The 25,001-nt window shown below is 36.4% G+C and overlaps 1 protein-coding gene across 5 annotated transcripts; it reads left to right on the top strand.

The window, feature by feature from the left end:
- Positions 1 to 414: 414 nt before the first annotated feature.
- LOC106881485 (ras-related protein Rab-27B) lies at positions 415 to 23,169 on the top strand. Of its 5 annotated transcripts, none has more exons than XM_089348172.1 (7): positions 415 to 644; positions 11,468 to 11,604; positions 13,439 to 13,580; positions 14,646 to 14,752; positions 18,755 to 18,879; positions 21,426 to 21,623; positions 22,853 to 23,169. In XM_089348172.1, exons 3-7 carry the CDS (start codon positions 13,493 to 13,495, stop codon positions 23,046 to 23,048), a joined length of 714 nt encoding a protein of 237 aa, XP_089204298.1. In that variant the 5' UTR covers positions 415 to 644; positions 11,468 to 11,604; positions 13,439 to 13,492; the 3' UTR covers positions 23,049 to 23,169. The 5 variants fall into 5 exon arrangements, with proteins under 5 accessions (XP_089204298.1, XP_089204299.1, XP_014787370.1 ...); XM_089348173.1 differs by having other exon boundaries at positions 416 to 644; positions 18,755 to 18,849; XM_014931884.3 differs by having other exon boundaries at positions 419 to 644; positions 13,443 to 13,580; positions 18,755 to 18,849; positions 21,396 to 21,623.
- The last annotated feature ends 1,832 nt before the right edge of the window (positions 23,170 to 25,001 follow it).

Below are 25,001 nucleotides of genomic sequence, written 5' to 3' on the forward strand. Positions count from 1 at the left end.
AAATTTGCCATCATTTCACCATTCCTGTCTCGGACATATCTACGGGTTCGGTCACTTGACACTAGCCATCATCATCACCATCATCACCAACACTGCCACTACCACCACAATCATCCTCATCATCATCATTATCATCATCATCATCATCATCATCATCATCATCATCATTATCATCATCATCATTATTATCATCATCATTTCCGCCGAAGATGACTTGGCTTTCATCAATTCGGGATCGATAAAGTAAGTACCAGTTAAGTTCTGAGGTCGATGCAGACGGCTAACTCCTCCCGGCAAATTTCAGGCCTTTGTGCCTATTGTAAAATAAAAAGTATTATTATGACGCAAATTTCCCTATCAGTTTCGGTCAAGTGCTGTCATTCTATGAGCGTTTTAGAAACGTTAGAATTGTTTTTGTGTTAGAAATCCTCTGACGTTGGAATACTATATTGGCAGCAAAGTCGACGCGATATTAAAGAGATGTTCGCTGAAAAGAGCGTTTCCATTGATCTTCAAATGTGTCTTGTGTTTTTGGTTTAAAGAACCATTATTTTTCCTTTTCAAGCTTTGGTCAGATCACGATGACATAACAAGGATAGAGTGACAGGGAGAGAGGAAGAGAGAGAGAGAGAGATATCATAACGGTAAAGCTATATTTATTTCAATACTTGTCTGTCTATGTGTCTAGAATATATTTTATATCGTACAGGTCAGATGGCGGAAATGAAGATCAGAGTTATAAATCCTAACATTTCGAAGATCTTGTTTTCGTTTATCATCAAAGACTGTAGAACTTCGCTTAATATTTCTTAAAAGAACTTTGGCACGACTCTGAATCAAATACTGTTTATGTTTTTCTTTTATTATTATTATTATTATTATTATTATTATTATTATTATTATTATTATTGTATTTCTAATGTTCGTGTAGCTGCTGTTGTTGTTGATGATGTTGTCGATGTTGTTGGTGTTGTTGGTGTTTTTGTTGTACTTTTAATGTGGCTGAGCTGTTGTTGTTGTTGTACCACTAATGTTGTTGTAGTAGAATTACTTTCTAACATTTGTGATACTTTGGTTGCAGTTAATGTTAAGGCTATGATATACGAATTAAATAATACACTGTGATGTGATTCGTTAAGAGGTGACGGTGGTTGCTTGTGGTGACGGCAGCAGTGTATGCCTATGTATATGCATATTCATATATATATATATATGCATGTGCATATCTGTGTGTGTGCGTGCGTGTGCATGTGCGTGCGTGTGTGTGTATGTGTGTGTATGCATGAATGTATACATGTAAATCTCGTCGTCGTCGTCATCATCAGCTTTCCTCTCTTTTAGGAGACGATGAAAATGTTCCCTTTTCCTTTCTTTTCCATTTCTAACTCACCCTACTTCCGCTCTACGCCCAAAATATGCAGACTCATTGTATGTAGTGTCCATTCATGCCAATTCAGAAGTGATGTGACAGCCAGTCCTTATTGCAGTCACCAAAGATGAGGGCTGAGTCTTCGTGTAAAGTTGATAGCTTCCACTTTCGTCTTTTTAATGCCAGGAATTGGTTTCGATCGCCGTCCGTTTTATTCACTTCTTCTTTTACAGCATATTTCCAGAAGAAATGACTCCTTGATATGTTCTCTCGCGACTATTTTAATGTGTGTGCTTAACGGAAAGCGGAGGCGCAAGGGCCCAGTGATTAGAGCGCCGGACTCGCGGTCATAGGATCGCGGTTTCGATTCCCAGACCGGGCGTTGTGAGTGTTTATTGAGTGAAAACACCTAAAGCTCCACGAGGCTCCGGCAGGGGATGGTGGTGAACCCTGTCGTACTCTTCCACCACAACTTTCTCTCACACTTACTTCCTGTTTCTGTTGTGCCTGTAATTCAAAGGGTCAGCCTTGTCACACTGTGTCACGCTGAATATCCCCGAGAACTACGTTAAGGGTACACGTGTCTGTGGAGTGCTCAGCCACTTGCACGTTAATTTCACGAGCAAGCTGTTCCGTTGATCGGATCAACTGGAACCCTCGACGTCGTAAGCGACGGAGTGCCAACAACAACAACGGAAAGCGCTTTTGTACGTATCTTTATATCACAGGTAACGACGGTCTATTTGGACGTGATCTGCACTCAAGCATTCTTAGGGCTGCAATCACCGTCCAGCCGCTACTCAGGACCAAGCTGTTCCTATTAATGGCTTCAGACTCAATGTTAGATAACTTCAGCTAATTACAGCCAATCGTAATAAAAAAACTTGTCTCTTAATACTAGGATTTATGTGTGAAACGATATATTAACAGATATACAACCTATCTTCAAAGATGTGTTGTGAACGTTTTGAAGATAGAAAGTTAATATGATGGCAAGCACCTAGGAATTTACTTGGAATTAGAATAACATTAACTTAGATAATCTGGCGGCAAAGTAGATAATCCAACATAGACGGATTATCCAATTTGCCGGATTAACTGAAAATAATCCGTAGTGTATCTACTCGCACGAGCGCGTGTGCATGTTTATAATATATATGTATATATCTTTTACTTGTTTCAGTCATTAGACTGCAGCTATGTTGGGGTACCATATATGTATATATATATATATATATATATATATATATATATATATATATATATATATATATATACTGCTGAGACCCCCTTCGGTCATGACTGACCATGGGATTGCACCTAGAAAGTTACCTTCCCAGGCACAAGTCCGGGCAAGGTTGTTTTATGGAAGACCAGCAGTTGCCCATGCATACCGGCCTCCCCTCTCCACGCCACCAGTGTTATCCAAGGGAAAGGCAAGGGCCGATACAGCTTGGCACCTGTGACGTCACAACTCATTTCTACAACTCAGTGAACTGGAGCAACGTGAAATAAAGTATCTTGCTCAAGGACACAACACACAGCCCGGTCCGGGATTCGAACTCACAACCTCACGATCGTAAGCTCGACGCTCTAACCACTGAGCCATGCCCCTTTACACACACACACACACACGCGCACACACACACACACACACACACACATACATATATATATATATATATATATATATATATATATATATATATATATATATATATATATGTATATATAAAAGACATTAACTGTATAAAAGTCAATACGAAGTGTATTCCATCCAATGAGAGTTCAATATTACTAAACGTTTCAGCTACATGTACTTATCGCGCTACTAATAGTTTCCTGTACTCGCGTAGGTTCATCAGGCGCCAATCAAAACGCTCAGTAATCTTGACTCAAAACGAAAAATTGCACAGCACACTCTTCACGTCTGTACTCAACGCGTCACTGCGGGCAAATAGCACGACCAACAGACACGAAAATTTTTCCGCATGCTCAGGAAGGACTCGATCACTTAATACCCAAGCGGATTTTGCTCACGCATTATTATTTTGTGCAAAAGAAAAGTCAAGGTCAAAAATTTTTTGACTACACCTCGTATATGTATAGATTTTGATTCTCTGACAACCCCTCAATAGGGCAATCAAGACATCACTTTGTTAAAACCAACAAGAAGGACATCTTTGACTAATTTCCCAACTATTCTGAACCCTGTCTTTGAAAGCCAGCTTCCCCTCCAATTCATATTATCTGCCATCACAGAACATGACAGTTTCTTAATTGCATATTAACATAATTATGTCAGCACGACTGGCGAAATACAGCTTAATTATACAAGAGGTATTCCATATTAATGGTTGTCTAAGCCGAGATATGGAATTAATTTAATCAAAGACAGCAAAATTTAAATATTAAACAGAACTATTTCTCTTCTTCGTCATTTCCTCAACTGTAATTTGCTAATCTATATTTTTGTTTGTTAGTTTGTTTGTTTGTTTGTTTTTTTGTATTTTTGTTTTTTTTTTTGTATTTTGTTTTTTGATTAGGACACCTTATCTTGAAACAGGAAGAAAATAGTAACAACGACAATATCAACAATAACAAGTAAAATTATATTTCTGATTAGTTCGTCACAAAGACAGCAAACACGACAGCGTTGGAAACTGATATAATGTACAATACAGTGCAGACTTATACACTATGCAAGCATTCCTTGCGATGTGGTTAATAATAATAATAATAATAATAATAATAATAATAATAATAATAATAATAATAATAATAATAATAATCCTTTCTACTATATCAGTGGTTCCCAACTTGTGGTCCACAGACCTCTGGTGGTCCGCAAAGGCAGTACTGGGTGTCCGTGAACTAAATTCAAAATTTCATGGCTGTGTAATAAGTAGTTTGCTTACCAACCACATGGTTCCGGGTTCAGTCTCACTGCGTGGCATCTTGGGCAAGTGTCTTCTACTATAACCTCGGGCCGACCAAAGACTTGTGAGTGAATTTGGTAGAAAGAAACTGAAAGAAGCTCGTCGTACATATATATATATATATATATATGTGTGTGTGTGTGTGTGTGTGTGTGTGTGTGTGTGTGTGTGTGTGTGTGTGTGTGTGTGTGTGTGTGTGTGTGTGTGTTTGTGTGTTTGTGTGTATGTTTGTGTGTCTGCGTTTGTCCCCCCACCTTCTATTGACAACTGATGCTGGTGTGTTTACGTCCCCCTAACTTAGAGGCTCGGTAAAATTGACCGATAGAATAGGTATTAGGCTTGCAAAGAATAAGTCGATTTGTTCAACAAAAGGTGGTGCTCTAACATGGCCGCAGTCAAATGACTGAAACAAGTAAAAGAGAATATATATATACATATGTGTGTGTGTGTGTGTGTGTGTGTGTGTGTGTCTGTGTGTGTGTGTGTGTGTGTGTGTGTGTGTGTCTGTGTGTGTGTGTATGTGTGTGTGTGTAAGGATAGGGATATGAAGTGCGGTCAGTGGAAAAACACATTTAAATAAAAGGGGTCTTAGTACCCAAAAGGTTGGGAATCACTGTACTATAGGGATAAGGCCTACAATTTTAGTGGAGAAGGTAAGTCGATTAAATCGACCCCAGTACTTAACGTGTACTTAATTTATCGACCCCGAAAGGATAAAAGGCAAAGTCGACTTCGACGGAATTTGAATTCAGTGCGTAGCGGAAGACGAAATACCGCTAAGCATTTCGCCCCAGCGTGCTCACGATTCTGCCAGCTCGCCGCTTAATAATAATAATAATAATAATAATAATAATAATAATAATAATAATAATAATAATAATAATAATAATAATAATAATAAGATAGAGAAATTAAGGCAAATAGACCAGATATAGTTGTCAAAGATCATGAAGAAAAAAAATGCTTTCTAATTGATGTATCAATACCAGCAGATGACAACGTTTCTCTAAAAGAAATGGAAAAACTTTCAAAATACAAAGACCTGGAAATAGAGATAACTCGAACGTGGAGTCTAAAAACAGAAACAATTCCTATTCTTAGGTATAATAAAAAAATATTCAGACAAATACATAACAAAAACACCAGGACTTACAAATATATATAACATACATAAAATTGCACTACTGGGTACTGCACACATTCTACGCAAAACACTTTCAATACAGTAACCATAAGAGCACCACAGCAAACCACAGCACATACCCAAGGCGCACAGAGCTGCGCTCGGTAGTGAAGTGAAAGCACGTTATAAAAATAAAACTACTGAACAATAATAATAATAATAATAATAATAATAATAATAATAATAATAATAATAATAATAATAATAACAAAACAAACAGGGACAATACAACACAAGGGATAAGTGGGGGGTTGGCACAATGTTGTATATAAGATAAATAACAAATAAAAGAATAAAAGAATAAAAATTCTCTAAATTGGGGCTGGTTCTTCACAGAGACAACCGAAGAACCCTACACATCCTGGTTACCCCGACCACCAGGGGCACCTTAGTAGGTGCCTCTCTCCTTCTCAACTCCTCGTTTACAAGCGAATGTTCAGAGTAGGTCCATTCATACGAGCCATCCTCGCTACATTCACCCACCTTTCAACAAAAATACTGAGGGGCAGTACTTCCCTCTCCACCCTCACTTTTTGTTTTTCAAGTAAAATAGTAGAGGTCTTGTTGCAATACGAGGCAGTGGTTCTCAAGTCTTCTAATCTTAACTGTGTTTTGTCTTGGTTTAAAAGCTACAGCAAATATTCTGCTCAAAACCACAGAACTGCTTGTAGGTTGCTTGACCTTAACGAATTGAGCATGTCCCTTAGTGTCTGACGATATGCGAATTTCTGATCATGCGCAAGAGTAGGGGGATAGCATCATAGCCATGTGTTGAGAGTGTTATTTGGGGATTAGAATAATTCACCTCTGGGGACATGGATGTTTCGTTCATCATCATAAAAAAAACAATCCTTATTTAGGGATCTCTGAGTGGGATAAGCTACTCGACCTGAGGGAAATTCTAGCTGGGCCTTACCTGTGTGTGTGTGTGTGTGTGTGTGTGTGTGTGTGTGTGTGTACTATATATATAAACCATACATATATACACAATATATATAAATACATACATACATACATACATACATACATACATAGACACACATACACCTTGTCTGAAGATATTATGCAAATCGGTTCTTTTTAATAAAATGAATGTACATAGGAAGCTGAAATTTCAGGATGTTGGTACAAATGCTTTTTCTTAATTGTGACTAAAATTTGACACACATCTGATCTGTTTTTCGTGAGTTATTGAGAATTTATTGAAATTGGTTGTATGAAGTTATCATGTATCTTCTCCAGTCTGTATCCTTCCTTGGTAGAGTTGCAGTCTTGGATTGTGTTGGTTGATGATGACGATGCATAACAATAGAATGTCATGACAGAAGCAAAACGAGGCACTTCACTGCCAGAATATGAGTCGATTAAACAATGAATTTTACCTTCTGTTGAGGATTAATGAAAGGAATTGGCGGTGTTCCCTTTAGACGTATTCTGGACATTGACAATGATACATTGATGTAGCATGTTCTGGTGGACTTTCAGATTGAGCATTATAGGAAATAACCAGATATCCTCACTCCATAGTTTGTCAATAGTATTAAGGGTTATATCAGCTGATAGCTGCACAGGCACAGACGTACAAACAACAGAGAATGCCTAACATGCAGTGGAGTCCGCGATATTGATCTACACGAGATCAAGTGTTCAGGATGTTTTAGTTGTGTCGCGTGAGAACAACCAAGTCGTGCAGCGGAGCCACCAAAGTGAGTATTTTGCTGCTTTGCTTCAACAAAGAAGACAGTAGAGTACTTATATATCATTTGACAATACAACAGCGGCAGAGTTGTTATTTGATCCATTTCAAATCTAATCGAACAGATTCGTTGATGAAAGGCATTGTGTTCATGACCATCCAGTTTCTTAGCATGTATCTAATGTGTTTTTTTACTTCTTGAAGACAGTATGATGTGCTTTGAGACAGATTTGGCTACTAATTTTAGCAAGTCGAGTAACCACGATAAGGCTTCCGTGATGGATGAGGTTGAAAGATATGTGATTATTTTTTTGATTTTTGTTGTAGTTTTGTTTTGTTTTCCAATTCCACCATATCTTCATTCTCCTATATCACTTAAAGTGAGATACGAAAAAGATGGCGGAGCAAAGCTGTAAAATTATTGAGTGATATGTGTGATAAGGTAGATTATAAGAGTCAGGCCCAAACATCCAACACAACAACAACAACAACAACAACAACAACAGCAACAGACAAATATTAAGTTAAACACTAATATATCTTACTGATTAAAATGAGTTCTAACCGACATTGATACAACAGTATCAGATAAATTTTCGAATTATTTTATTTCATTCTTGTAGAATTTCTTGGATTCAATCAACGGTTTGAATTCTTAAAATATTGGTTCCATGTTCGATACAGATGTTTGATATTAATGGATTAATTCTCCTTCTTATTTCTTTCTCATTCTTTCACATCGCTTTCATTTATTTTAAACGTACTCTCTCTCTCCCTCTGTCTCTCTCTCTCTCTCTCTCTCTTTCTCATCACTTTCATTTATTTTAACACGTACTCTCGTTCTCTCTCTCTCTCTCTCTCTCTCTCTCTCTCTCTCTCTCTTTCTCGCTTTCTTTCTGCTTCTCTGCCTCTCTTTTTTCCTCTTTCTCCCTCCCTCTCTCTTTCTGTCTACCTCTCTCCTTGGGTGTGGACAAGCGAGGTCATACCATCTTTGATCAAAAACTGTCTCACACTCAAGGCAGTGTGCACAACTGCATTGTCGTGATGAGACCACTACTCTCCACTTTACCACTAGTCGGGACGTTTTCGTCTCGCCGTGTCTCACAGAACTACCAAGTAGAATGTCTGGTTAACAGTTTAACCAAGAGGAACAAATTCTGTGTGGACAATTCCTTTCGCATCAATGGAACAAATCAGCATCGTCTTCACATTGGACTTCACTTGATGCGCTTTGGCGGGAGGGCGTGGGGACATTGAATGATTCCATATGCCCGTCTCTCAACATCTCCTCTTCTTCTCTTCTCCCCTTCTTCTTTCTTTCTATCTATCTACCTATCTATCAATTTCCTACTTTTTCATATTTATAAAAGGAAATTCCGTTTTCAGATGTTTCTAGTGTAGGGCATATGGCGTAGCGGTTAAGAGCGCGGGCTACTAATCCCAAGATTCCGAGTTCGATTCCAGGCAGTGACCTAAATAATGATAATGATAATAATAATAATAATAATAATAATAACATCGAAAAATACCTTAGGAATGAGAACCCAGGTTCGAAATTTCCCCAAGACACGTGATGAAGGCTGGAGGGTATATCAGCCGAAACGTTGTGTTAACAACAAACAAGATGAGGACAAATATCCGTCAAATGTAAATAATGTAAAACCTTACATATTAGCAAAAATTACATAGTAGACTAATCTATATATAACTTAAATTTACTCTCAACATCTTCCCTTCTTCTCTCTTTCTATCTATCTACCTATCTATCAATTTCCTACTTTTTCATATTTTATAAAAGGAAATTCTGTTTTCAGATGTTTCTAGTGTAGGGGTATATATATCGAAAGAACTAAGTTCAATAAATTTCATTAAAATAGTTAAGGCTACAGCTTTGTACAAAGAGGATTCTACAGTTTTGCAGGCAGGGCTTTTCTTTATTCCACATGCTAAATATGGATATCTTTATATCTTTTATCGTTAGATCTGAAGTTTAAATTTATCATCTTTTATCTTTCTAATTCATATTCTCATTTGGTCAGACTGACATTGCTGTGTTTAACTTTATTGATTTACTATTTCCTCTCGTCTTTTCTGCAATATTCTTCCATTTTCTTGGGATTTCATTTAATTTTTGTTTTTCAAATATTCCGAAAGCCAGATGGAAGGTGTGTCTCATTTGATTGATAATTTATTCAAATTCTATTCGCATTTCTCCCTGAAGTAGTATATCTTTATCTATCAGTCTCAACAAATTGTTGAAATAGTCTCTTGGGTCTTATTTTGAGTTTATTTTATTACTTCATTGCCAACAACAAATATTTCAATTATGATTCGTATCTGAAAACTCGTTTATTATCGTCAAATGATAGTAAAGATATGTCTTCATAGATATATCATGTATCAAACCAGTATATTTTTCCATCTCTCACAAAACATCGTTCCATCTCACACAGAATTTCCAAAGAATAAAATTATGCCTACAGCACCATAAATTAAATGTTAGTTAATTAACGTTTCTTAGTTCAACATAGTAAATATGTTAGCACATAGCTACCGCTGTTTATTCAAGCAGAGTATAATTTTTTGTATATTTCCTTATTTCAGTCATCACTCTACTTAGTGTTGTTCGCATATATAAGTGTTTCCAGTAATGAGAAGGGCACGTAATCCTTCACTGCACAACTTGACTTATCTGCGACTAATCCAATGGCAAGGAGGAGATCCAGGACGAATGAGGTCAGGGAGAAGATGTAGCGAACTGTCGCGTCCACGGAATGTAGTGCAACCCCTGGCTGTTAATTGGAAGGCATGGCGGTCCGTGTATGATGCTGGGTTGGAGCGATTTGAAACCAAACGCAAGAGACTGCATGAAAGGAGGAGACGTCGTCACCAATCGCTAGCGGGTGTTTTTCGGGGTCACTTTCAGTGCTCTCATTACCAGGGGATCTGACAATCGCGTATCGGTCTTGTCGGCCACGTCCGCTCCCATGAGAAACAATGTGTGCTGGAGACAGAGTAGGATGAATGCCCTGGATCAACTATGATGGGATATCATAAGCAAGCAAGCAATGTATACACACACACATACGCGCACACACATACACATATATATATACACACGCACACATACACACATACATACACACACACACACACATACACATATACATACACATACACGTGAAGGTAACTTTCATCCATAGTAATGAAACCAGCAAGAAAATTCTCTTCATCGGCTTCTAAAAGTTCCAGATTGCTCGTGGACAAATTGCACCTGGTGCGGTTCTGTTCAAGAGTCAAAAGGTGAGGGACTCATCTTGCGGAAACCTTTGAGAACCCAAGTTCTTTTGTCAGCTATCTGACGGCATGTTTATGAGATGCCCAGTCTCTCGGCTATCTGACGACGTTATCATACTAAGAACAAAGTCAAGGTTATCCTTGGTGGTTGCAGTTGGAGATCTCTCTGATCTGGGATCATCTTCCACACTCTCCCTGCCACGCTTAAATTCATTAACTCAACATTTGACTGTTGCATATGAAGGAGCATTGTCTGTTAAGGTTCTCACCGTAATATCACGGATTTTTGATGGAGTCATGACTTTCAAATGAAGATACTTTATGACACCATGATACTCAGTTTTCTCCATTTCCCTTGTAACCTCGACATTTGTTTATTCAAAAATCTGCAACAACAGAAAAATTAAAATATCACAATCATGAAAATACTCCGAAAAGACTGTACTTACCTGAAAAAATTGTTTCAGCTATCTAGCAGCCCATTTTCTAGGTTAGGCTCGAAACTTTTCATACACACTTTGTAATTCAGATTTGTGAGCTGTCTTCCCATCATTTTCTTTTTCTCTTTTTTTTTTCACATTATTGGTGTCATTTTAATTAATTAAAATTTTTGACAGACTGCACGAAGTATATTAACATCGACATAATGTCCAATTGCTATCAGTCAGCGGGACTTTTCTTTTTAACTCGTTTTTTTATACCCTAGTAACTCTATAATAACCTACAGAAGACAATTAAAAATTTTCTATTATTACATTAACGCTGGTGCGATTATTAATAATATATAAGATTTCTGTTCTAGATATTAGTTAAAATGACATGAGTGACAAGGTCATTGTATCTGAAATGAAGATTTATATTTACTGAGCCTGAAATCACAGAGAAAATGTTGACTGTTAGAAAATCATATAGAAAAAGAACCACTTTGTGGCTACATGTTCAATCATTTCAAAGTGGTGAGTAATATTTTGCTTTTACTTCAGTTCCGAAGTCGTGTCAATAAAGCGAAAATAGGTGAAAAAGTCAGATGAGCTTTCCAGATCTGAAAAAACAACTAACAATCTAACAGAACATATCGCAACCACGCAAGTATTCTTCCCTGAATTGGGGGAGACTTCACGTGAGTAAATTTAGCATTAAATTATTGACGCAAACAAAAGAAATTCAGTGACTGGTGACACAACAATTCAAAGATAAATATTTCTTTCGAAATTAGAATTCAAAGTCGGCACTCGCTCTTGACATTGCTGTTTCGAACTTGAAGGTCATCCTTCATACTCAGTAACATCGGTTTCAATGTTTCAAGTCCAGCAATTTCGGGGGAGAGAGTAGGCCGATCACATCGACCCCAGTATGCAACTGGTACTTATTTTATCGATCCCGAAAGGATGAAAGGCAAAGTCGACCTCGGTGGAATTTGAACTCAGAACGTAAAGACTTACGAAATGCCGCAAAGCATTTTACCCGGCATGCTAACAATTCTGCCAGCTCGCTGCCTTAATTTCATTCTCATACACAATAATATTGCCATCTTCTATAATATTACAGACTTTAACCAACCAGCTACTGTAATATTCAATATTTTGTGTTCGATAAGGCGGCAAATAGGGCTGGAGAGGAGATGTTTGAGAGGAGACATGTTTGGAAAAAGATGGAAGAATGTCGCACGAATGTTGGGCATGAAAGGATCCGCGTGAATGTGTTATGGTTTAAAAACCCAGGTCAGTGGTAAGGCAGGGTTCATGGGGTGCGTTATAATCCCGCCTCCACTCCATCTTTTATGTCTTATTGTGTCCTATCATCCGTATCATATATATATTTTATAATTTTTAAAAGGACCCCAATCGCATTTCTTGTAAAATCATTCGATTTCATTGTGTTGTCCCTTCTATGTATGTCCTTATGGATAATAAAAAATTAAGAAACGTTAGCATGCCGGGCGAAATGCTAAGCTGTATTTCGTCTGCCGTTACGTTCGGAGTTCAAATTCCGCCGAGGTCGACTTTGCCTTTCATCCTTTCGGGATCAATAAATTAAGTGCCAGTTACGCACTGGAGTCGATATAATCGACTTAATCCCTTTGTCTTTGTTTGTACCCTCTATGTTTAGCCCCTTGTGGGTAATAAAGAAATAAGAAACGTTAGCACACCGGGCGAAATGCTTACCGTTATTTCATCTGTCTTTACGTTCTGAGTTCAAATTCTGCTGAGGTCGACTTTGCCTTTCATCCTTTTGGGGTCGATAAATTAAGTATCAGTTACGTACTGGGGTCGATCTAATCGACTGGCCCCCTCCCCCAAAATTTCGGCTTTGTGCCTAGAGTAGAAAAGAATCTTTTGTGTTCAGTATTGACTTTTAGATTTCTAAAGACAAGAAAGACCCAATGTAAGAATAATATTAAGTTACGTCAGTGTTGTGAACTGACAATCAGAAGATGACTTAAGTGAATCAAAATTTATATCCATTCATATATTCTTAAAGTTTACATAGTGTGTGTGTGTGTGTGTGTGTGTGTGTGTGTGTGTGTGTGTGTGTGTGTGTGTGTGTGTGTGTGTGTGTGTAAGAGCGAGTAGTCAAACGAAAGAGAAAGGAAGGCATTCAACACATTTAGAAGGAATAGCGTTCATTGTTGCTTAAAAGAGTTTGTACAAGCTTCATGCAATTTAATGTTTCGCAGGCTGCTTATAGAAACTTAGTTCGTTCAGGCTAAGATTACCGAGTTCGATAAATCAAACTGTTTTTAAAAAAAAAAAAAAAAATAATAATAATAATAATAATAATAATAATAATAATAATAATAATAATAATAATAACAATAATAATAATAATAATATTAGTAATCTATCCATCTAATAGGTATATCTATATCATGTATTTATTTTATGCAGTCGTGATGTATTCGTGTACATCATATATTCGTATAGTTGATATACCTATATCATGTATTCATGTAGTCAGTATGGTGAACTGAACAGATGAGGACTTAAAAAGCGGACAACGTAGAAAAGATGTCAAAATATTTTTTGAAATGGAAACAACGTATTCACAATGAAAATGACGTGTCTAAAGAAGATGTCTTTCAGTTTATCGTAATAGGTAAGTATGGAAGAGAGGATCGCGGTTAGAACGATGTGTAACCTATTGAATATTGAAATATTTCTGTTGCAAGATAAAAACATGTATATAGACACAAACACTCATACATACATACATACATACATACATACATACATACATACATACATTCGCCATGATAGATCGCTGACCACTCTCTCTTTGTTTCTTTCTGTGTTCCTTTCTGTTGAAGAGCGTAGGCTCGAAACGTTAAAGACTTTCTCTATTCCCGAGCGTTATACTAATACATCCATTTGTTGTTTACACCACCTGTCTTCGTCTGTTGTTTTTTTCGTGAACCCTCCCATACATACATACATACATACATACATACATACTTTTTTTTTCTCTCCTTGTTTCTCTTCTTGTTTTTTTCTGTGTTCCTTTCTGTTGAAGAGCGTAGGCTCGAAACGTTAAAGACTTTCTCTGTTCCTGAGCGTTATACTAATACATCCATTTGTTGTTTACACCACCTGTCTTCGTCTGTTGTTTTTCGTGAATTCTCCTATACATACATACATACATATATACATACATAACGTCTTTAAAAGCGTCTTTTTGTAGCATGGTGTACGAGCGGGTGCTGAAAATTTCCTGGCTTTGGGTAAAAGAAAATACATGAGGATCAGTCAGTTATGATTTTATTTAACATATTCTCCTTTCAAATTCAAACACTTATTGCAGCGGTCCTTCAGTTTTTCTAAACCCTGTAAAAGAGCTCGGAAGGTTGGACCTCGAACCAGGCCTTTCGCGACATCCTTAAAGCAAGGAACTTTTCAGCACTCCCTCGTACAATGATTAATTCATCTTTGGATATTGCCCTTCAGTCAATAAATTCGAGAGGAATTTATCGTGTGTAGGTCCCTAACTTAAAAGGGTATGCTAACATAAATGTTTTAATTAGGCTCGGTTGACAACTCCGTTAACCTGCTTTACCTTAGAGGCTAGTCATCTTTCTTTGGATGGTCGTATAACTGTTTTTCGCATATTTAATATTTCCCTTTTAAAAGTCTGTAACTAACTTTATTATGCATGATTTTATTACAGGCGATGCTTCAGTCGGCAAAACAACATGGATCAATCATTTTTTCAGCGGCTATACAAGCAGGAGTTTTGCCCCGACGGTCGGAATTGATTTTCGTTGTAAAAGAATGGTCAGTAACAAGGGAACACCTTTATAAAAGGGGTCAATGTAAATAGACTAGTGTTTTTTTTTTAATTATTTTTTGTACACATCTATCAAAATCATATAACCATATATAGTACTACTGACACGGTACGAATCTATCGTACTATCGACAATGTTACATGCACCTATTGGTCTATTATGATAACACACACATTATACAGTGCTTTAGATACATTACACTCTGTTGTATAACTAACACGATGTATATTATAGTCCACGTATATAGAGAGGGCTTCTCAATCACAAGAACAAATATCTACATGGGCTTCTGCTCAAATGTTCCATCATTCCTACACACATCCGGCATCGAACTTGCTATTTACCTTCGACCATACGCTGGCGTCTTCATCATCCAAACTAGAATCCTACTAGGCCCAACCAACGTTCAGCGTAACCTTCCACATCGAATGTACACCTTCCAAAATACTGCGTACTCTACAATACACTATAGATAGACAAGGCATGTTATTGGCTGGTTGAATGGTTTCATAAGCTCCTCCCTAGTGTCCATAACAACACTCAAACAGTTCCCGTGGTCAGTCACTTTATCATGTCTGGTCAGTCAGCGTCAACATCTTGGCTTGTCTTTTCCTAAACTATGGCTCATCTTACTTACGTAAAGGCATGGGATAATGACTTATTTTTATTCTCTGAATCTTTGTTCTGCAAGAAAGGAATGTATGCCTCAAATTCCTACGAATCTGCTCTACCACCACAAAATTCTTACTGCCCACGTTCGAAGCAGACTTCTCAACCATACAATCATGGCTATCGAATATATATATATATTCGATATACCCACATACCCCACCTCTACCTCCACCTCCAGCCTAACCCACACCCCACCCGTGCTTTCCCCACTCTCGCCTCTTCACCTCCCAACACCATCACACCACACCACGCTACACCTTACCACGCAACACATCACATCACAACACACCACCACTGACCAATTCCCATCCCCACATTTTCACACCTTCACACCTACATACACACACGCATAAGTTAAGATCACCAGCATTCTCTCACACACACGCACGCACCTTTGTTTTGGGATCACTACGACTTTGTTATCTCCCCTTCTTCTTAACTCCCCTGTGTGACCCTTCTGTCCGGCATTCGCCATGATAGATCGCTGACCACTACACACATTTTTTTGTCTCCTTGTTTTTCTCCTTGTTTCTTTTTGTGTTCCTTTCTGTAGAAGAGCGTAGGACGAAACGTTAAATACTTTCTCAATTCCCGAGCGTTATACTAATACATCTATTAATTTTCAACACCAACTGTCTTCGTCTGTTGTTTTTTTTTTGTGAATTCTCCTTATATATATGTCGAATACCACTATAAATTTAAGTTTGCTATATACCCGTGTATATAAAGAAATCTGTATAAGTGCGTGTGTATATGCGAGCGCTTCTATGAATGAGAACATGTATTTATATGTTTATGTACTCTTGCATATATGCGAATGTGTATATCAATACAAATCTCTTTTGGTACAACAGCTTCAGTGTGTGTCTATTGGTGCATCTGAATGCTTATATATAATGATATTTACTACAGATGACTTACCGCCATAACATTAATGGCCTCAATCGCATCTGTCTAGGAGGGCCAGCAAATTCATTTAACTATACAATTACATTAACGTAATGTAACTCTTTGTATATCTAGATGTAATGTCACTTAACTCAGCTGAAACCTCACGGGGGTTTTGTGCGTTGCTTTAGCACACAGAAATCCTAATAACTTACTGAGAAATTCTCATTATCTCCCCTGTTCAAATAACACTGAGAAGCATATGTGACAGAGTTGACAAAGGCCTGAAGTCGTAAGTACCATCACACACACCTACAGATGGAGTTCATTGAAACACTACATGTCACTAAAATGGTCATTGACTTTACAATGCTACAACGGCTCACTTCGGGAGAATGCTGTATCCTGTATCCTTCATAGTTCGAGATTTTTCCTCCTTCATAAAGATCACAGAATATCGAAATACCCATTAATAGTCCAACCAAGCATCCCATCAAAGTCCCATTGTGTTCCTATTCTGTCCCATATACAAGAGGTTTTACAGATGATGAACAACTCATGTGCTTCGTTTTCATTTTACCCCAATCAATCATCTAAAAAGAAATATATCAAAGTTGAACTAAAAGGCTAGAAACATTCTCCCGGGCAATTCTTTGCAGAAATATCTATGGAGTTTTCGGGATGGCCGAAGAGACACTTTGCATCAATGACAATCAGTGATTCTTTTGGCCCTGTATGAGTCATTGTACGAGATCAGATCGTGTTTAGAGTTTTTTCCAAGAATATGCAAATGTAATGTCCACTCGAGAAAGAGAATGAAGACTCGGGGAAGTAAATTCCTTATTCAATAGTGCAGTCGGTTGAGAGTCGAACAGTTCTTTTGCTGTCCGCAGTGAGATTGAATAAGCACAACAGACATTTACGTGTGTTTTATTGCATAACATGTAAATTTGTTTCATTTATGAGTGCAGTGACAGCTAAAGTTTTGGGTGAAGCCGCCGGGCACAGATTAATGTGCACTAAGTCAGACATTTCCAAGATGGCCGAAAAAATGTCGATATTGACGAACGTTTTGGGAGACCCGCAACCAGCCGAACTGAGAAAAACATCGTAGATGTGCGTGCAGCTGTGAGGGGAAATCGTCGAATCACCATCCGTGAGTTATCAGAGGATGTGAAGATTAGTTACGGTTCAGTTCAGTTTATTTTCACTGAAGATTTGGGTATGAGATGCGTGTCTATAAAGTTTGTGCCAAAAGTGCTTTCAGCTGACACTTGGGTTTCAGTTGCACAAAATCTCCTTGATTGTGATGAGAACGATGAAAACTTTTAGAAAACTTTGTGTAGGCCTCTGAGTAGATATCGCCAAGCTTTTGGCAAAATTTGATGCCGATTCTCTGCTCAACTTTCTCTGTCATTGTCAATGCGACGAACACACGCTACACAGGTTAATTCCAAGCACTGCTGTAAATAGCTGAAGTGAGCTAGAACGTTAAAACTTAGTACCAATGCACAACAGAGTTCAAAGTCAATCTGTGCCAAACGGCTTCACTCTGCGTTCTTTAGCTTCGTTACTTTGGTGACAGTCCGGATACTTATTGATCAGACCTCGCATGTATAATACATATAGTTGTGTGTGTGTGTGTGTGTGTGTGTGTGTGTGTGTGTGTGTGTGTGTGTGTGTGTGTGTGTGTGTGTGTGTGTGTGTGTTCAACATATAGACAACGCAACACAAGACTTTAAAAAAAGACTTTCACTTTGAACAATTTATGAAGGTATGCGCTTGACTAACAAATAGTTTTACTGGCAGCGTAACGACGGGTAACGACATACCGTCGTTCATTTTAGTCCCTCTCTTTTGACAACGGTTAGATTGTATAACCATGACGAGCGTTTTTGTCTCTCTCTAACGTATATAGCAAATTTATTCCGTTTACGAATGCAGAAACAGCTAAAATTTTGGCGTGTACCCCATTGTGAACTATAGTTCTCTATGTATTTTATTCACAGCTTCGTGTTCCATATTTTTCTGAACAGCAATCTAATTGATCTGTCGTCTGTTTCATCAATCTTTTTTTTTTTTTTCTGCCATCTATTTCACCTAACTTATTCTTCATCCGTCATCTCTTTCATCAGTCATCCGTCTATGAACAATTAATTGAATACCAGCAGGAGATTGGTCACTATTTAAAATCAACTACTATAATTTTTTTGCACAAAACAATGACAATCTTTAGTGAAAATAAAACTGTTGCTGCTATGATGATGATGATGATGATGATGATGACGACGATGACGACGATTGGTGGGGAGGAGAAAAAATGGTGAAAGAGAAGTGTAAATAAGAGGACGAGGTGTTGATATGAAAGAGGAGATAAGGATCGTTAGTAACTGTTTTTTGTTGCTTTTTTTGTTTTTTCACGTTGCAGAACTATAGAATCATCCAAACATTACCGAACGGACAGTCAAAGGTTTACTATCGCCAAGCATCTGTACAAATCTGGGATACGGCTGGAATGGAAAGGTGCCCCTGTTTGTATATAATTATAAACAAGTATTCATTTTATGTATATGTGAGTGTTGGTGTGTGTGTGTATGTATATCTATATATCCATATATGTGTGTTTATTACTATATATATTATATCATATTATGATGTATATATATATATATATATATTATTTTGTTTAAACAAAATAATATATTCCTCTATACACAATCATACAAAAAAACCACCTTTTTTGTATTTATTTTTACTCGCATATATATATATATATATATATACATATATATATATATATATATATATATATATATATATATATATATATATATATATATATATATATATATATATATATATATATACTGTTGTGTCTGTGGAGAGTCATTTTGTTATTGTGCCTTGAAATTTAACACACTCACCGTTTAAATTTCCACTTATTTCTTATTTTTATTTTCCTAAAATGTTCGTTGCGACTTGCAACCTTATCAATAGCCTTGACTGTATAATTATATATATATATATACATATATATATATATATATATATATATATATATATATATATATATATATATATATATATATATATATATATATATATATATATATGTGTGTGTGTATATATTATATATATATTCGTATATATGGGGAACAATTTTTCATTCATGCATGTTTCCTTAAGTACGACACTATGTTCAACCCTTATCTATTTCTATATTAGATTTCTTTTCTATGTTCTTATTAGTGTTATTCAGTTGGTTAGGAACAGAAGAGTTCCTAAATCCAGATCCGATATTTCCAGACTTTCTCTGCCTCATTGGGTATATTTTGCATTTGTATTGGTTGATTACGTGCACTTTCAGTCAAATGTTTTTTAACCCTTAACATCATGAATCATTAGTCACATGTTGATTTGTTTGTTGCGGTTAAATGTTAACCGTTATCATTTTACTATTACATGTCGGTAGCCACGTATCAATTTTTTGTTGTATGTGTTTGCGTATTAATTTTGGCATGAGTATGATTTCAATAAAATTCTATGTGGAATTTTATAAGATATATAAATATTGCAAGTGCACGATGAGCTTACATAACAGACTAGTACAGCATTCAACACAGACACCAAATAAATGTTATCTTGGAAATGACGCTGTGAATATCTGGAAACGTTTAATGTGGATTTAGGAACTCTATTGTTCTGAACTAACTGTAAAAAAAACAGCTAAGAAAATACCAAAAAATACTTGAATAAAAATGATAACTTAGTCACGTATTTAATGAAACGTATATGTTTATATGCACATATATGCGCTTGTTTGTGTGTGTAAGTAAATATGTAAGTGTGTTGTCTTTAATTATTAATTATTTGAAGTCTTCCTGTGAGGAAGGAGTTGTTTTCTAACAAAAACCAAATCCACATTTAGAACTTAAGAAACGTCTTACATATATATGTATATATGCATGTATGTATGTACGTACGAACGTACGTACGTACGTACGTACGTATGTATGTATGTATGTATGTATGTATGTATGCATGTATGTATGTATGCATGCATGCATGCATGCATGCATGTATGTATGTATGTATGTATGTATGTATGTATGTATTGTAGTAGCCAAAATAGTATTTTACTAATATTTTAAAATTGCTTTATAACAATCTTCCACTTCAAGTCAATGATGCTTCACCGCGTCTGTTAGTAGTCAGTTGTTGGCCAGTTCTCATAGACTATGATGTATATCTATGATCTAGTAACAAATATTCCACTGTATCTGCTAGAAGTCAGTAATTGGTTAGTTCTTACAGACTGGGGAGTACTGAGGCCTGACCATTAATAACTCACTTTACTGTATTTGTTTGTGTGCAGTTGTTGGTCATTTTTCTCAACTGTTAAGTACATTGTTATTTTACTAGATCTGTTAGATCTAAGTTGTTGCTCAGTTCATTTTCTTTTTCATTTTCCGGTTTTTCATTCTTCTACCTTTTATATCTACTTTCTTTCTTGCTTTTCTCGCTTTTTCTCTCATCCTATCGCCTCACATGACATAAGACGCAACACAACTAGTGGTGCAGGATGTGTCGAAACGATCGTTGTGTTGAATAAGGATTCTTGCTAATACCATTTTCCGTTTCCCTCATTCATTATGTGTGTATGTATGCGTGTGTATGTGTATGTGTGTGTATGGTGTGGGGGGGGGGGGTAAAAGAAAATGAGATAATAAAGGAATAAATAATTGTAAACTTCATTAGCTTACAGCTGTTTCTGCTATAAGATGCACTGTACCCATAGTTCAGTTTCTGAATAACACCTTACAGTGTGTATGTATCAAAATAATATACTATTTATATATATATATGTATATATATATATATATATATATATATATATATATATATATATATATATATATATATATATATATATAGGCCTGTGGGGTGAATGTGTGTGTGCTGTGTGTGTATGTGTTTGTTGTGTGTGTGTCTGTGTGTGTCTGCGTGTGTGTGTTCGCGTGCGTGTGATAGTAAGTGAGTCTGTCTAAAATTCCAGCAATGTGTTGCAGGTTTCGATCCTTGACTTTGTCTTACTTCAGACAAGCCAGGGGTTTCCTTCTAATGGTTGATCTGACCAACGAGAATACTTTCGTCAATGCATTTGATTGGCTACAAAAGGTGGATGAATTGGCTCCTGTTACAGGCTATGATATCATTATTTTGGCCAACAAGTGTGACCTCAGGCGTTTCAAAGACGTCAACGATATAACTTTAGAAGAATTCGCTATCAAAAACAGGTTCGTCTCTTCAATTGATTCATTTCATAAATTTCTTTTCTTTTTGTTTCTCTTTTTTTTTTCTTTTGCCTTACATGTCATGTAACCTTCTATCTTCTAAGTAGAATATCACTTTACTCAGTCGAAACGTAGCTAGAGATTTTGTGTATTGCTTCGTGACATGGAAATCCTAATACCTTGCTGAAAACATTCTCATTTTCTTCTTAACAAGTATTAGCGGCAGAGATGACGGTTGGAATTGTAAATACCATTAGACGCACCTACAGAAGGAATTGAACGAAACACTGCATGTCAATAAAACATTCGTTAACTTTACAATGCTACTGGTGCTTACAACAGAGAACTATTCTGCATTCATACTGTACTGGCTAAGACTTGGTGGATGTAAACACTATGCTGTTAGATGTCTAAATGTCATGGTGGATTTAGACACAATTCTTCCTATCTTGGTGGGCGTTCATACAGTAAAATATTTGATGCTTTGGTACATGTAGATGCAGATGAGTTAACAGTATCGTGGGCGTAGACATAGTGTAGTTAAGTGTCTTGTTGGATACAGGCTTAATACAGTTAAATGTCTTGGTACGTTGGTATATAGAAACACAATATTAATAACAGTATGTAAAACACTGACTTCTCAGATGTTTTATCGATAATCTTTCACTCGGATAAATACACGTCTTGGAGTTTTAATCATCCATGGTGTACGCTTCTTGAAATATACATTACATGGTATACAATGTATTATACTCATTACATGGTATTTATATATACGTATTCCATGGTATATTCTACATCACTTTATGATATGTATAATATAGTATATATTCCATGAAAATATAACTAGTCCATCTTTCTACCATTTTTACCAACATACCTCACCTCAACCATATAATTACAGTATAAAGTGTTCTAAACTCGACTTCGAAGTTCATCCCTCAGCAGCCCGAAAGTAAATATCAGTTGTATACTGTGGTTCTTTGAATCGACTCTGATCTCATTTGTAGCTCCTCAAAAACGAAAATTATTATCAATCTTTCCTCTCTTTACAGCTGTAAACCAAAATTTAGTCAGACGGAATTATTCGATTTTTTTTATTGTATCAGAGTTATGTGTTAATTGGTTAAATGAACACGTACTTCATAAGAATTCTTTGAAAGTTGATGTAAAAGTTGTTTGAAGTTTTGCCATAAATGTTTTATTATTTATCCATGTTACTATTTCAACAGCCTGGTCTATCTTGAAACAAGTGCAGTCACTGGTAAAAATGTTACAGAAGCAATTAGACTCTTGCTACGAATGGCTGCTTACCGTAGACATTGTTCTCTTACCGATGAATGCCAGGAATTGAAAGAAAAAGACATAAAACTTGATTTCAATAAGCTAACTCAGAATAATTCTGTTTGCAACTGCTGTACCAACTGAAAAAGAATTATAAATATCAAGATAAACTAGATTGGTATTCTGGTTTTTACGAAGATTCAGTTCCAGAAAAGAAAATTCATTTAATTATTTTTAAACAGTCGATAAAAAATAGATACGCCGATTTTTTCCTATTTTTTGCAGTTCATTAATAAACCTAGCTATGTTAAACTCGTCTATTAACCCAGAGAATAAGATGAACTAAATTAGTAGAAAAGGAAAGGACAACAGAATCGAGTTTATAGTAACAGTGGGCCGGTTTCATTCTGTCCTTGGTATACTATAGTATATTAACAGTAGACGAGGTATTAGTGATAAGCAGCAAGAAACAAAAGTAGTCAGTAGGTGGATCTCTAATACGAGGTTGTCACATAAAATTACTTTTGGTTTTAGAGTGACTTGGCTTTGCATTCAGGAGTGTAAAGTGAATCAGAGATGAAGTATTCCATAGCACTTAAGTCAGTCTTACAACAAGCATTCATTTGATCAGGTCGTCCATTCTTCATAGCTTGGTGAACTGTAGTGTGATTAGATATATTGACTGAGTCAAGAACAAGACAAAACACCTGCAGAGGTTTTGCACACATAGCCTATTGGTTATCTATTTCGTCTTCATTCCCACACAGCAGGGTACTTTTCTTTTACTTTTTGTCAAAAGGGGAAGCAGTACCTCAGTCACGTTTAGAGAGTTTCCGGCGCAATTGGAGAGGAAGTAGAACATTGTCTTCATACTGCAGTCCTGATCCGAATGCTTGGACTATCTTAATGGTAGCTAATGTGTCATGTAGTTGTTTTAAATCCGGTGAGGGTTTCAGTCTACCACCTAAGTCGGCCATGGTAAATTTCAAACTCTAAGAGCCGAAATAAATACCGGAAGATTTTTTTTTTCTTTTTTTCTTTTTGCATTTCCACCAAATATAGATTGGTGCTTTTTATCGACTACGAATAAATGAAAGGTCACGTTGAACTAATCGAGGATTGAACTCAGAAAGATAAAAGATATTTCTTATTCCATAAAACTTAAATACATTGAACGAATTTGGGGAAATTCTGGTAACTTTTTAAAGTCTTGCAAACTAGAATACTTTTAAAGTTTATTAATTCTTGAAATAAATATGTTGTTTGATATCTTTAGTTCCAGGCTGCTATTATATTCGAACACAACCCAATACCTGCTCTTTTTATGGTAAGATATAAATATCAAAGTAGAAAGAAGGAGGCATCTCATTATTACTTTTAACTAATTTAATATAGTCAGATATCGCAGCGAGTTAGTTATTCTTTTAAATTATAAATTCTACCATAATTTGGTTTCCTGAAATTCGTATGATAGGAAGACTATAGTTTTGTTATTTCTTTGTTGTATAGCATTTTCACTTTTCTTTTTTTTATTTTAATGGCATAGACAGTCGGGAAAGACCTTTGAGATTGGTGGAAGTAAGGGAGGTTATTCTCAGACTGGAAATTTGATTTGAATGTTTGGAACAGTGAGAACTCCATTGAAGACAACCAAAGATCGAGTGATGGTGTCAAACCGGGTGACTAATTATGTCTGCCGCTCAAAAACAGCTTCGGTCTTTCTCACAAACTTCCACACAGTTTTCGTCAAATTTCGCTCACAACACTGTTATCGATCCGGTAAAAGATGGTAAAAGCCAAATGCCCAAAGTACCAGGCAGTAGTTAAGAACCCGGAACATATAGTTAAGATGAAAACCTCTTAACAAAACACCCAAGACTGTGTTAGCACGGAAAATGTCTTCCTTCAAACATTTGTGAATGAGGCAAATATGAATTAATAAACATTTCTAATGAGTAGGTAGAAGGCGGCCAAAAGATTTAAATATAGCTCCAGCACTTCACTGGCATTTCTTTCAGAGATACAGACAGAAAAACTTCGTGAAGCGACGTGCATAAATAATGCGCAACATTTTTTCTGACAAACCGTGAATTGTAC

This window comes from Octopus bimaculoides, chromosome 2, assembly GCF_046866305.1.
Source record: "Octopus bimaculoides isolate indiv1 chromosome 2, ASM4686630v1, whole genome shotgun sequence".
NCBI lineage: Eukaryota > Metazoa > Mollusca > Cephalopoda > Octopoda > Octopodidae > Octopus > Octopus bimaculoides.